General features: G+C 31.8%; 1 protein-coding gene across 1 annotated transcript in view; it reads right to left on the bottom strand.

Annotated features, from left to right (window-relative positions):
- The window catches only part of LOC140447373 (serine/threonine-protein kinase S6KL-like), a 290,169-nt gene extending 277,072 nt beyond the window's left edge, over positions 1 to 13,097 (bottom strand). The window contains exons 1-2 of the mRNA XM_072539983.1: positions 12,795 to 13,097; positions 12,611 to 12,720 (exon numbers count right to left, since the gene is read on the bottom strand). Of these exons, the coding sequence (XP_072396084.1) occupies positions 12,611 to 12,720; positions 12,795 to 12,881 (197 nt within the window). The 5' untranslated portion in view covers positions 12,882 to 13,097. The remainder of the gene's footprint in view (positions 1 to 12,610; positions 12,721 to 12,794) is intronic.
- Between the last annotated feature and the right edge of the window lie 1,775 nt (positions 13,098 to 14,872).

Here is a 14,872-nt window from a genome sequence, read left to right as displayed (position 1 = left end):
TTAACATAAATTGCTTATAAAGAGGAAGAAGAAGAAGAAGATATTAACTGCAGCAAAATCGATCCTATTAACTAAAGAAATGAAGATGACCAATGAGTTGATGATGAGTGTAAGGCGGGAATTGAAGAACGAAATGGGGCACATAAAATAAATTTGACTAGGCGAACTAGAGAAAGAAAAATGGTATTTGAAAACAAAAGACAATAACTGATAAACTGTGTAGTCAAAAAAAACACATAAATAAACAAAATGCACAAGGAAATAAACTTTAGAGAATACAAAATGCATACAAATTTATAAAAAAAAAATTAAACAAGGATATAAACCAAAAATTAAACTGAGCATAAGTAAAAACGGCAACACTAAAGAAATTAAAGAAACTTGGACAACATATTTTGAAAAACTGCTGACTGATAACTCTCACAATGACGATGTAGAAAACACAGAACATAAACTATTGGAAGACGCAGAAAATGAAGAGAATGTGACAACAAAACTGCCAACGTTAGAAGAGGTTGAAAGAGCAATCAAACTGCAGAAAAATAACAAGGCCCCTGGATGTGATGGAGTAAGATAGATGGATAGAATTGGGTTGTAGAGCCATAGTATGGATCTAATCACAGCGTAAAAAGGAAACGATAATTTTAAATCCAGCGAAACAGCCTAAGGTGGAACAAAATTCTATGTCCACTGAGCTCCCAGTACAGCTGATTTCACTCTACATAGTTTCTATAAAATTATGAACAGTTACTTTAAGCGTTTAATTTATTTCATACCTGATATCTTAAAATATTGGCCGTGTTGCACGAATTTGATTCTCTATAACAATATATTACTCCAATTTTTTCGACGACTCATGTCACAATATATATCCATTAACTTATCTGTTCCACTAAACTACACAACAAACACAAATTACTAACGAAGCATAATACGAAACACATTGAAAGCAAACTGTTAGGATCCCATTCATGCCACGGCTGATACCGCCGCATTCAAAACCTTATCGAAGTCTAAACTACTACTCTGTATATCTTTTTTGTATTTTTCACCAGCATTAGGTCAAGTCGTATCTACAACTTAGGAAAAATTAAGTGAATCGAGCGAGTGGTATTTTTTTAATACCGAAAATTATGTAGATAATGTTTAGTCAAGGTTACGCATCTACGAGTAACCAAGCAACTGGCAATATTCGCGTGGAACGCACTTAGGTTTACGTGTAATGTATTAAAAAATACACTATGATAGTAAAAACCACCCATAAAGAATGAACGAATGGATCTTATCAACGTATTGAAGTGAGCGCCTACACACCTCGTCAAACAAATGACTCGACTGGAAGTAATACGGATCTAAATAAATATTTTTCCTTCCTCTAGTCCAGGAAAATAAGTTTTGCACAGGATATCTCAATAGATAGTAGATAGATATGTTTATTGACAATTTTTACATAGTAAAAACTACAGAGCATGTTACAATAGTAATAAAACAATCATTTATATGCACACAAAAGTAGTAGAAAGAAAAATAATACAATATTACATAAAAACAATAAAAATAAAGTACATTTAATTGTTATCCTCCAGTCGTCAGAGACGAAAATGTCACTGAAGCTCTCAAAAATCATACGAACGAGCTGAATTTTGCTGAGAATGTCACTTTTAGGACCCCAAAAAATATACAAAAAGGTTTACAATATGTTTAATAATATGAAGACCAAAGATGAGCAGGATTCATATTTATCAAGCCTCATTAGCGGTACTCCTGTCCAGAGACGACGCAGTCGTATTCCACAAGCTGCTTTACCTAACCACAATACTACTAGTTGTACAAAAAGGGTGTACATATGTGAAATTATGACTATAATGTATGAGGACTGTATAGGGCTGGTTCAAATAAATTAGGATATGTGGTAAAAGGTTATACAGATTAATTATAGCGAATTAAGTTTATACAAAGTCTTACCAATTCTTCTGCTGCACACACACACTCGCGGTATTTACAGGCTTTCAGTCGCGGTTGTTCTTCATACGGGGAATCTGTCTGGGTACCGGATTCTGAACACGTGTCTCGCAGTACTAACACTGAGATCACGAGATAGAGCACATTTTGCGCCTGTACACGAATTTGAACAGTATTTGCGGTATTTTTTGCGTAACTAAAAGCGGGAGAGGGAGAATTAGAGTATAGAAAACACCCCTGTCACCAAACAGTCAACAACGAAGAAGAGCGTCCGTTCTCGGCGCTAGACAACAGGCACGAGCGGTACGTCTGTACCAAGCGAGAGGTAACAGGCAAGAGAGGGTATACGTCTGCCTAGCGAGACTCAGCAGACGAAAGAGCGAACGACTGTCCCTAGCAACAGTCAACAATCAAGAGAGTCATTCTTCTTGCTATTTTAAAACTGTCTGTATTTCTAAGGGAGGGGAGGTTGAACTGGAATAGGAAGGGTTATTAAGGGTTGGACTAAGGTAATCATTGTAAAATTGTGGTAGAAGGATAGTTAATAATACAGAGAAAATATGACATGATTTTTCGCATTTGAAAAAATTGAACCAGACCAAGACCAAAGATGAGCAGGATTCATATTTATCAAGCCTCATTAGCGTTACTCCTGTCCAAAGACGACGCAGTCGTATTCCACAAGGTGCTTTACCTAACCACAATACTACTAGTGACAGTGAAAATGAAGATACAAACAAAGCTTGAGATCAACAAGGTCCACCACATGTAGCTTCTTTTATGTATAAAATTCGACTACCAGGAAAAGACGTAAGTATTTGTGCCAAAGCTTTTCGTAGTATTTTCGGTATTATTGAAATTCAGATCCGCCGAATTAAAAATAGAATACCACTGAGTAAATGTTCTCTAAAAGATGCCCAGGGCAAGCATACAAATAGGCGTAAGAAGACACACCCTGCTGATATACAATACAGAATAGCTCACATTTCTTCATTCACGGGCCGCTAAAGTCATTATACACGGAATAAGCCACAATTAAAGGTTAAAGTAAGTTTATTGACGTTTCAATTTCCACTTCGGAAATCGTTCTCAAAATATAAACATTAGTAAATTAGCCAAATTTTGTTTTTTTTTATCAAATATTGTTGAGTTGCGTTCCTGGGACGACTTTACTTGTAAGATAGTTCATTCGATTACATGAAATCAACTTTAACTTAAGAATATCCGTCAGAAAAAATCATAGCATGTAATTCGTCTTTAAAAAGACAAACGCATGCCATGACAGTAAAATTCTCCTGTTAGTGATTCCATAGTAAATTATGAGAGAAAGCCAGAAAAAAAACCTCATAATCCTATCCCGACATGGTAAGTATTTGGTCTTACATTTAGATTACTTTCAATAAACACCAAATTCTGATTTTATATGTTTGTTATTTAAAAAACATAAATGATGTATTCTCTATATGTTACTGACTTACCAATACTGGTATTTTCCTTTTAATAATTTACTCTTTTAATATGGGTAACCAGATCCTACTACATTCTGCCGACGAATTTGCTAAATGAGACCAATTGAGCCGGGTTTCTATCTGCAAACGTGCTTTAAACTGTTTCACGAAAAATTAGTTTCAGTTGTTATTCATTCCAATGTAAAAAGTGTAATTTTTTTATTATTTTTTTATTCTTTGTTATGTATTTTTAACATGATGGTAGCATATACAGTATGGTGCAAATGTATGGAATAAATTCGTTATTTCGTAAGCCTCCCAAAACAGGTCGTTTTTCATTTTTAAATTATGAGTTTTTGGCATACATATCATACAAGTAACGTCATCCATCTGGATGTGATGACGTAATCGATGATTTTTTAAAATAAGAATAAGGGTCGTATGCTAGCTTATTAATTTGAGAGGTTGTTTAATTTTCTATTCAGTAATATAAACATTACCATAATTAGTTGTACACGGTGTAAAAAATATATTTTTTAAATTAAATTAATCGACACAAAAATTATTCAAAATACATTTTACTGCTGTCAGAAAACAGAAAAAATGTTTATTTAACAAATAAACACTGCATTTCGCTTAAATTCAATGTTCGAGCTGCCACCCACCTGGCCCTTGGCAGTTTGAACATTTAATTTAAGCGAAAAGCAATTTGCGAAGTATTTGTTAGATAAACATTTTTTTTCTGTTTTCTGACAGCAGTAAAATGTATTTTGAATTAAATAAATTACATATATTCTTTTTGTGTCAATTAATTTGATTTAAAAAACATTATTTTTTACACCCTGTATAAATAATCATGTTAATGTTTATATTACTGAATAGAAAATTCAATAACCTTTCAAATGAGCTAGCAGATTCTGTCATTCTTTCAAATGACCTATTCTCATTAAAAAAATCATCGATTATGACATCACGCCCAGGCGGATAACGTCACTAGTATGATATCTTTCTTATTCTTTTGGCATCATAGCCCTGGATGGGTCTTTGCCTGTCTGGCTATGTCCTTCCATTCAGATCTCTCTTGTGCCCTTCTTCTCCATTGTCTTATGTTCGTTGTTTTCAGGTCGTCTTCCACGTCTTCCAACCATCTCGTTCTGGGCCTTCCTTTTTTTTCGCCTTCCTATGGGCTTCCATTGTAACATTTTCTTTGTTGTTTTTGCATCGTTTTGTCTCTGCAGATGTCCCAGCCATGACAGTCTTTGACTTTTCACAAATCTTACAATCATAACCTCCATTTAACTCATTAACCTCGTCGTTTCTCCTGATTCTCCATGTGCCATCTTCCTCTTGTACCGGGCCATATACTTTCCTCAGTATTTTTCTCTCGAATGTCCTGAGTTGGGCTTCATCTTTTTTCGTCATTACCCAAGTTTCACATCCATAGGTTACTACGGGTCTAATCAGTGTTCTGTAGATAGTCATTTTGGTTCTTTTGTCTAATAATTTCGATGTCATCAATCTTTTATTAGCATAGTATGTACGATTCCCGCTGGAAATACGTGCATTAATTTCGCTACTTACGGAGTTCTTCTGATTGATTTCTGTGCCGAGATATGTAAAGGCATCCACTCGTTCGATAGTATAGTTGTCTATTGTGATATTATTTTCATTGTCAGTTATTCTTTTGACTGTCGTAACTTCGTTTTTGCTTCGTTTATTTTGAGACCTCTTTTTCTTGCTTCAGGATCAATTTGTTTGAACACTTTCATTAGTCGTGGCTTATTCCTACTAATGATGGCTACATCGTCTGCATATGCAGTAATTTGTACTGATTTGGTGTTTATATGGCCGGTTATATTGGTTTTTCTGATGACTGCCTCAAGAACTAGGTTGAATAGCATGGTTGATAGGGCATCTCCCTGTCTTACTCCCATGTTGATGTTAAACAGGGGAGTCAGTTCTCCATCTACTCTGACTGCGGCTTTTGAACCCTGCAACGTCATTTTTATGAGGCTGATGTATTTCTTAGGTATACCTAGATTACAAAGGTCTTCCAGCATTATGTCTCTTTTTACACTATCAAAAGCTTGTTTAAAGTCTATATACATATTATATAGGTCTATGTCGTATTCATAAGCTTTTTCTTGTATCGTTCTTAGTATGAATATGTTATCTGTAGTGGCTCTATTTGGTCTGAATCCATTTTGATAATCACCAATTATATTTTCGGAGTATTCTAATAATCTATTGTAGATTATACCAGAAAGAATTTTGTATACTACATTTAGCAATGTAATTGGCCTATAATTCTGGCATTCCCTCTTATCTCCTTTTTTTATATATTGGCTGTATGAGGCCAACTGTCCATTCCTCTGGCATTTGCTCCTTCGTCCATATTAATGTTATTAGGTAATGGATTCTTTCCCAGAGTTCGGGTCTTCCATGCTTTAATAATTCTGCCGAAATTCCGTCCGTTATTGTTGCTTTATTGTTTTTTAGTTTATTTATTATCTGAACTACTTCTTCATAACTCGGATTTTCGATGTGCAGCTCCGCCGTATAATATATTGTTTCGTTCTGCTCATTTTCGTTGTCTGCATTTAGATTATATATTTTCTTCGAAATATTGTTTCCATCTCATTATAATTTTTTGCTTCTCTGTTAGTAGTTCTCCGTCCTTGTCTTTACATATCGTTAGTTTTGGTCTAAATGACTGTGTGCTTTCTTTTATGCATTTATAGAATTTTCTGCTTTCGCTTCTGTTGTTATGCTTTACGATTTCTGTACTTGTTTTTTCATAGCCTCTCTTTTCTTTCTTCTGCATATTCTAGTCGCTTGTATTCTTTTTTCGTTATAAATCTCACTGCTATTTCTTGTGTTTCTTTGAAGTTGGTTAAGCCTAGCTTGCCTTTTTCCTCTACTGCAGTTCTGCATTCATCATCATACCATTCCGCATTTCTTTGCCTTTTGGCTTTTCTGACAGTTTCCTCTGCTGACTCCGTTATAATTGTTTTTAATTGTCTCCATTCCTCCTCTGCAGTATCTTCCTCTCTAGTTCGGTTGAGTTTTATTTGGAGAGCATTTCTGTAATCTTGTCTCTTTGTTGCGCTTTTGAATCCTTCGACATTCCATTTTTTGATTTGTATGACTAGTATTATATATGTATGTCAAAAAATCATAATTTAAAAATAAAAATCGACCTTTTTGGGATTTTTCCTTATACTCACCGGCTTACGAAATAACGAATTTATTCCATACATTTGCACCGTACAATACCGATTTATGTCATATAAAAAATATATTCTACATAAACAAACATCATGCAATCGAAAATTAATATTAATTTTAAAATATATTTTATAATACTAACCGGCACCAACATATTTTATGGGAGATGAATGTGTTTAAGTAGATTACGACAATTTTTCGTACGGGCCACCTCTTGAACCCTATACTGGGATATCTTATAAAAGTGATTATGCAAAAAAATCCATTGGGAATATATTTTTTCGAACGAATCGGACCTTTTCGCCTTGTCTATTAATAACGAATATAGACACATATATTCGTTGCTATTACTATAAGGATAGGTATATATTAACGAAAAAACTCATTAAATATCCTGTTTTATTCCCGTGGACTAGTCTACGGTCTTAAAGCTTTTGGCTCACCAGTAAGTTTGTTTGACATAGCTGCTTTAAAAGATGTCAAAGTATAAATACAACTACAGTGCTAAGTTCGGTTAAAAACAAGCTTAACAAAAGAACAAAAAAGTTTTCACAAACGATATTTGCAATATTTGACGCAGTAAAAACTAATGTTTTTCTTCTTTAAAGTTTTTATAAACTTGAATAATATTTGCAATATTTGACGCAGTCGTTTTGACATCGTCATCATTACGGCTGTTATTTACTGTTTCAATATTATTATCAAATTTTAGCACACATTAGTGAGATATTTACATCGAGATTTTCTCTAACAGTTATTCATATTTTACGTATATGTATACATACCACGTGCATTTAATCGTCTACATAATATTATCACTTGAAATGATTGTTTTTAATTTTAACGTTTTTCCTGTTGGTAAATCCCTCTTATCGTATTATCACGCTAGTGCATTTGTAGATTGTTCAAACGGAAATATCTTCTAGATTATAAAAAATACCAGACATATCTTTTAGATCACTTACAGAAAGGTTTTAATCGGTATTTTGTATATAAATTTAATCAGGCATCAAGATAGAACTAAAATTTTTGGACCAAAAACGATTTTTGATCTATCGAACTGTCAAAGAGTGTATTTTAGAATTGTGGGTTACAGAAACCTGTAAAATTTGTGTTAAATGCCTTTATCTTTCTCGAAACTTATATATATGACGAATTCCACAGAAAATATCCACTTTTTTGATGTCAAAAACATTGATTTTGAAATTTGAGAGCATATTCTTGGGATCATTTTTTTATTATTCTTTAGTAACTACTCAAAACTGACGACAAAAATGGTGCCGCCACCCGAAACGAGGGTAATAGTGCCTTTTTTGTCAAATTTCAAAAATTAAATCAGCGAAATAATAGTGATTTTGAAGTGCAAAATATCGCGACTAAAATCACTGTAAAGTCTGTTAAAAAGCAAACAAACTTTTTTCAAAAACAAAAAGGGCTGTTTTATGCTTTTAAAATAATGCTTTTGTTTTCTCTTCATTCGAAATCTACAGGGTGAGTTTTAAGTATGGATCGCCTCAATTGTCTCGGAAACAGCTTGCACGATTTTTATAGATTTTGGTGTGTAAGAAAGAGTCTTGTGATTAAAAATGAAAAAAACAATAGTGCCACCGCCCGAAACAAGGGTATTGTATTTTTTGTGAGATTGAAAAATTGAATAAGAAATAATAGTGATTTAAGTGTGTAAAAATATCGCGACTTAAAATCGCTGTAGAATCTGTTCAAAAAGCACCTACAGATATTTAAAAAAAAAAACAAAAATGAAGGCCTTTTTTATACTATTAAAATAATTCTTCTGTTTTTCTCTTCATTCACAATCTACAGGGTGAGTTTTAAGTATGGAACGCCTCAATTATCTTGTAGCATTTGTAAATTCCTTAGTATATATTGAAATCCCCTCGTATGTGTTAAAATACCAAAAAGTATTTTCAATCCTCTGTGCGTCGCGATTTGATATGAAAACATTTTAAGTTTGCTTATATCACGGACGCATATTCTTTGGTATTTTTCTTTGTTTCAAACAAACATCCATTCAGATTGCTGAGAAGGTTTCGCCGAAAAGATAATTTGCGACACTCTCGCTGAGGCGTTGTCAGGGACAGCTGTTTCCAGCGTTTGTCCAAATTTCACGACAAATTTTAAATGTTTTCTCGTTTTTTGTCCCTTTTTATGGAAAATAAGTATATTTGTGGCAGTTAATAGTAGCAGTTCAATGTGTAGTTGCAGTTTAAGTGAGGTTTGGAAGAATTGTTGTTTCCATCCTCGTTTTGTTTGTCCCTGGTCGTCGTTCCAGACTATAGATGCAGTTTTTTTTGTTTGTGTGTCGAAAGATTCTCAGTCCAGTTCTCCCAGACATTTTCAAGTCCAGCGAAGTCCAGTTTACAACTCAAGTGTAATCTAGTGAAACTCAGGTAACTTTTTGTTTAAATTTTAAAGTAAAGATAGACTTTTTTTTTAATAAAATTTGCTTTCATAATAATTTAAATTGTAATAATTAATATTGTAAATTTTAGGTTGTGGCCATTGCTGTCATTTTATCTGTTCTGTTTTAAAATTTAATGTTGACATATGACAGCTAGCTTAGTTTTATTTTTTGACATTAGTTTGTTTTGTTTTTTTAGAAGAAGGTTAACCTATATGAATAGTTCTCATTTAAAAGATATTTCTTTATTTGTAATAATTTATTTCTGCCACAGTTTATAACCCAGCAACAATTTTTTGTAAGTTTTGTAGCAGTTCCCACTTGTAAACGGATGTTATAAACATTTAAATTTTAGTCTCTGAGAACCATGATTATTAAGTTTTCGCTCATGTCTGTTTTCAGCCATAACTATTACTAGCATAATACAATGAGGTGGTTTTCCTTTGCTTTCCTCATTTACTAATAATAGTCAAGGAAATGAACACACTTTACGAATGCCTAAATTTAAATTCATCTTATTTTGTGGAAAATCAGTAGTAAGGCCTTTGTTTGCTTTATTTCCTCAACTATAATAATCCCTTTACAAAATGTCAAAACAAACTTTGAAAATTCTTTAATTTAAAAAAGAAAAATTGTATTCAAACCAATTTAAATAACTTTACAATGACAATAAATGATAAAAATAAAGAAGAAACGTAACAAAACGAGAAAAAGAAACAAAAACAGAAAAAGGAAGAAAACTGGCAAAAAGATGAGGGAAAATATTTTTTTAATTTTTGTTGACACCTACTACCAACCAATTAAAGCATCTTGTCAGGGGTCATTAGCATGTTTGGCCTATTGTTTTTAATTTTTATATGTATTTACACTATTCTGAACAAAATACAGTTAATTAGCACTTAGAAATATTTATAGAAGGCCATAAAAAGTTATTTTTTCACCTTATATACTCATTTCACTTGTAGATTTTTCAAACTGATTTAACAAGTTTTAAAAATAACATTTTTTTCAATATATCTACTTTTTAAGAATGTAAATAAACTATTTAACTGTTATCTGTCTAAAATAAGACCAGAAAATTAGATCATTGAACTAATAAATCCAGTCATACATTCAGAAGAGGAATTAAGAAATATCAGGTTTTCTCACTGAACAAACATCACATATGGGGCTGACATATTTGTGATAATTTGGAGAAAAACCTAAGAGTAACTTTATGGAATATAGTGTTTTGAAGGATAAGTGTACAAGGATATTCTTTTACTCAATGCTTTTGTAGTGCCTGTCCTCACTTAAGTGTCAGAAATGTGGACAATGACAAGCAGCTTTAAATAATGTTTAGGCTGTTAAGAACATTTAGGCTGTTTTGAACGTAAAATCGTCAAACATACTTATAAAGACTTGCAGGAACTCAGATAATTTGAGCTTTTCAGTCTTTATAGTAAACCTAGTATTGGTAGATCCATCAAAGTAAACAGGCTGCAGTGGCTACAGAGAATGAATGAGATGGAGCTGTCAAAACACATTTATAACCAAATACCTGATAGAGTAAGGAGAAGAGGCAGACTCAGACCATGATTTAAGGACCAGGTAGAAGATGTCTTACAATAGTGTTAACAAGTATGAAATTGGAAAACCAAGGTGATAGATAGAAAGGAATGGAAGCTGGTCCTAGAACAGGCCAAGACCCACTATGGGTTGTACAACCAATAATAATGATGAATCCAAGAATTAGAAAAATGAGAAAAACGAAAAAAAAAAACAAAAAGGGACTGAGTAAATTGGGGAAATTGGCAGAAAATGGAATGTCATAGAAAAATAAAGCTATTCGAAAGGTGGTGTAGTGTCTTGGGAGAAATTATTAAGATTTTTTATATGTATTTAATTAAACAATATTAAATAATATCAAATAATATTTAATATTTAACTGGGTCAAGATTGTGTATTGTATAATATCTAGTAGTATAATTGTTTTGTAAATGGGAACTCAAAATGCAAAGTTTCTTTATTCTTGAGGCCATGGTGCTGAATAAGCCCATCTGCGTTTAAATTCTCAATAATCAAAGATGTGTTCCATTCTCCCTTAGCTACTTAACATTGAAATGAACCAAACTACTGCCTTACCTCACAGCAGCAGTAGACATGGATAAAAGAAGGTGTGACAGTAGACTAAGACTTTATACCATTAATCTGGAGATTTTATTTGTCTGTATGCTTCATATATTGTGTACTTCTCTTTTTATTTAAGAGAAACAATTATAAAGGGCAAACAAAACATGACAAAATTGGAAAAGTATTAACAAATATGTTTTAAAACAAAATCAAATAGAAATATTTCTAAAAAAATCATACCAACAAAAAAAGAATAAAACAAAAAATGGCCCAAAATAAACTGAGGAAATTGGCAGAATACAGAGCATTATGGAAAAAATGAGCTAATGACAAGATTAATTTTTCCTTTTAGTCAAAAGAAACATTTCAAAGGTGAAACAAAAAAAAAGAATTAGAGAAGTAGACACAAATATAAGCACAATTAACCAAGAGTAAAATGGAAAAGATAAACAAGAATTTAACTGAAAAACTGAACCAAAATGAAGATATAGGTAAAAAAAAAGTAAAAAACAGAAAAAATTAAGTTATTAGTTATTGTTTGTCAATTTGATTGTTTATTTCATTATTTGGAAAGAAACAACAGGGAAAAATGAAGCTGTTTTGAACATTTATGAACTTTTGTAGGAAAAATAAAAAATTAGACTAACAAACACAAAACAATAGTTAAAACTTGGCGGACTAAAGTATAAGATTGTGTTATCAGAGAATAAATGATCAACAATATTATAAAGTCAATATTATAAATAGAAACAAAGGGACAAAATAGATACAAAATATTGTTACAGGAAACTGAAACATTAAAAACTAGATACAAAATATTGTTATAGGAAAGTGAAACATCAAAAACTGATCTAACTGTTCTAACAAAGTGTCAAATTTGCACAAAGTCATTGTCCTATGAATCACTTAAGGCAAATATTTTACTGTAAATAAACATCAAACTTATTAGAAATATTTATTTTCTAACTCACATTGTTAAGACAGTACAAAATCCATAATGTATGAGCTATTTAATTGAAGAAAGTATACTAACTTTGTAATGAATGAATTCTAAAGTTGTGTTTTATGAATGTTCAAAAATCAGCATTTAAAATGTTCTCCAACACTGTTTGATAAGAATATATCACTGATTATGAATCAAAATCATTTAAAATAACCCAAATTGTCTAGATTTGTACTAAAACTGTTATCTTTATATGCAGATTGATAGAACATATTTATTTATAAATAAAAAGATACGGGGTCACTTCCTCAATGCTCGACACGTGGGTAATCGCTGATTGAAAGTTTAAATGATCTTGCTCCAGACTGTATCAATACAAACAATCTGATGAAATTTTAGTATTTTTAAAAAACTTTGGTCAAAGGCAAGGGTGATTTTTAGTATTCCTCTAGATTTTGACTACGATAATAAACATTGATTTGTTTACAAATAACTTACCTTCGTCTGGAAACTCTGGACCAAGGTCTAGCGAAGCTGTAGGTGGATTGTTGACTGCTGACACTGGCAAAAGATCTACCACTGGAACTGTTGTTGAAATGCGCGTTTATCTTTGAAGAAAAATAACACAAAGCTGTATTATGGCGCAGTTAAATTATAAACATTGCAAAAGGTTAAGACTTACCTGCTTGAAATGATCCTCTTTCTGTTTGTAAACACCGTCTACGGAACTCGAGCTTGGATCATTCCTCTTAGCAGTTATATTTCCCATGAAAATGCACGTGGAAAGTTGCTTTCCAACAATTTTTATCGAACATCTCAGCTGTGATGACCTCAAAATTCAGGTAGTGAACCTTTTGTTAATTTTTTACTTTTTTATGATGATTGATGACATACAAATCTAAACGCTGGGTGTTCCTTTCTTCGTCAGGCTCTCTTTGTGTTTAAGGTAAATTGCACTTGACCCTGTGAATTAAAAAGAGAACACCAATATTTGCAACATCACCTTATGTCAAATGCCAACGTCAATCGTCAAACTTCAAATCGCTTTCTCCATAGCAGTGGCGTGTAGCAATAGAATTTTATTCTCATAAATTATCAATTTTTAACGACTCCATTTTATAAAAAACGAACCATCTGTTTTAAGAACTAAAAATGATCTCTGGGAACGCGTTTCGAGAGAAATGTACTAGAATTTTTGTAACGTACAAAAGAAAACATAGCACTTATAAGTTGTTACAGTTAGTGGGGTAAAAATTGACGTTAAAAGCAGAAGAAACACCAAAACTTGCAGGAAAAGATGAGAAACCATATCAACTGCTAAAATATTGTGAAAAGCTATAACGGAACAACTAACTGGGTTAGTTGCGTAAAAACCAAACCACACCAGCATATATTTAAATTATTAGTCAAACCACGTTATAAATATCAAAAGGTAATCATCAAATCACTAGTTGAGAACGAAAAAAAAAATAACAATTGCTCCAACAAAACTGCTCAGGAAGGAATTCCACAAAATACGAGAAAGGAAACAACAAAACATCAAAAACAATTCGGACATGTTCACAAGAAATTTAACGAAAACAAAAAAAAAACCGTATATACCTAAAAGGCTTATCAAAATAATTTTAAGGGTAGAAAATAAATAAATAAATAATTTTTTCTAAAACCAAGTATATTTTCTAGAATTCTAATAAACTATAACCATCTTTTTTATTAACAGAATGATCCTGTTTATATCATACTGATAACATTTTAAGAGATATTTATTAAATGTAAATGGCAAATGACCAGTAAATGAAAATTCAGATATAGTAGAGAATTTTTTAATAATACATCTCTAATACTAGTGAATAAAAAGAAAATTTAGTAAACTAAAAAAGCATGGAATAAATAAGATATAAATGTTGACTAAAAAATCAGCTCAGATTTTTTTTGTAGTTTTTATCCCTGTAAAGGTTTTCTAGTTCTACCTCTGATCATTAATCACGTGACCCCTATGGAATTTATTTTATTGGTTACATGATACATGATGGAGTGAAATCAAAAAGTCAATTTTTAGCGACATTTTAGAAATCAAAAATTATGTCATCATGATCACATTAATTGTTGGCAGATTTATGTTTGACAATGTAATGTACAGTATCTAAATTAAATACCATATGGTCACAAATTCTTGATAATCATCATACTGAGTCAGATATAATTGGGTTAATTTGCATTTATTTTAGAAGAATTTATTCCTAATAATGACAGATATGAAGGAATCTGACGTTGTTAGGTTATCAGGAAATGTCATAGTGCCACTTACATTCCCTTATTAGAAGAAAAATAATAATGATTCTGGTGATTTTTTTGAAAATATCACAATTACTAATTCTCTGTAAACATTAAGATATGTTATATTAAACCACATTTTCCTTAGCTTTCAAAAGTTCCAAATGGATCAGCAACCAGAAATTAAAAATGTACCTGATAATGAAAAAGGTGTGAATTTTCTAATTTTACTGGCATATAGTATATAATAATCTAATGCACTATATATGTTTTATAGATTCACAAGCTCATATACAGGAATTGCTATCAGAAAAGAAAAAAATTCAAGAAGAATTTGATATACAAAGGGCGAAGTTTAAAGATTTGTTTTTACTTAAAGAAGGTGAGAAGCTGCTTAAATAATAATTAAGAACAACGCAAAATGTGATTTTAACAATTTGTGTTTGATTTATTTACTGTGTTAAGTGCTGGATCCAGTTGTTTCAT

This window comes from Diabrotica undecimpunctata, chromosome 8 (genome assembly GCF_040954645.1).
Source record: "Diabrotica undecimpunctata isolate CICGRU chromosome 8, icDiaUnde3, whole genome shotgun sequence".
In the NCBI taxonomy this organism is placed as follows: Eukaryota; Metazoa; Arthropoda; class Insecta; order Coleoptera; family Chrysomelidae; genus Diabrotica; species Diabrotica undecimpunctata.
The sequence above is the reverse complement of the archived record's forward strand: the minus strand, read 5'-3'. Positions and strand labels throughout refer to the sequence as shown.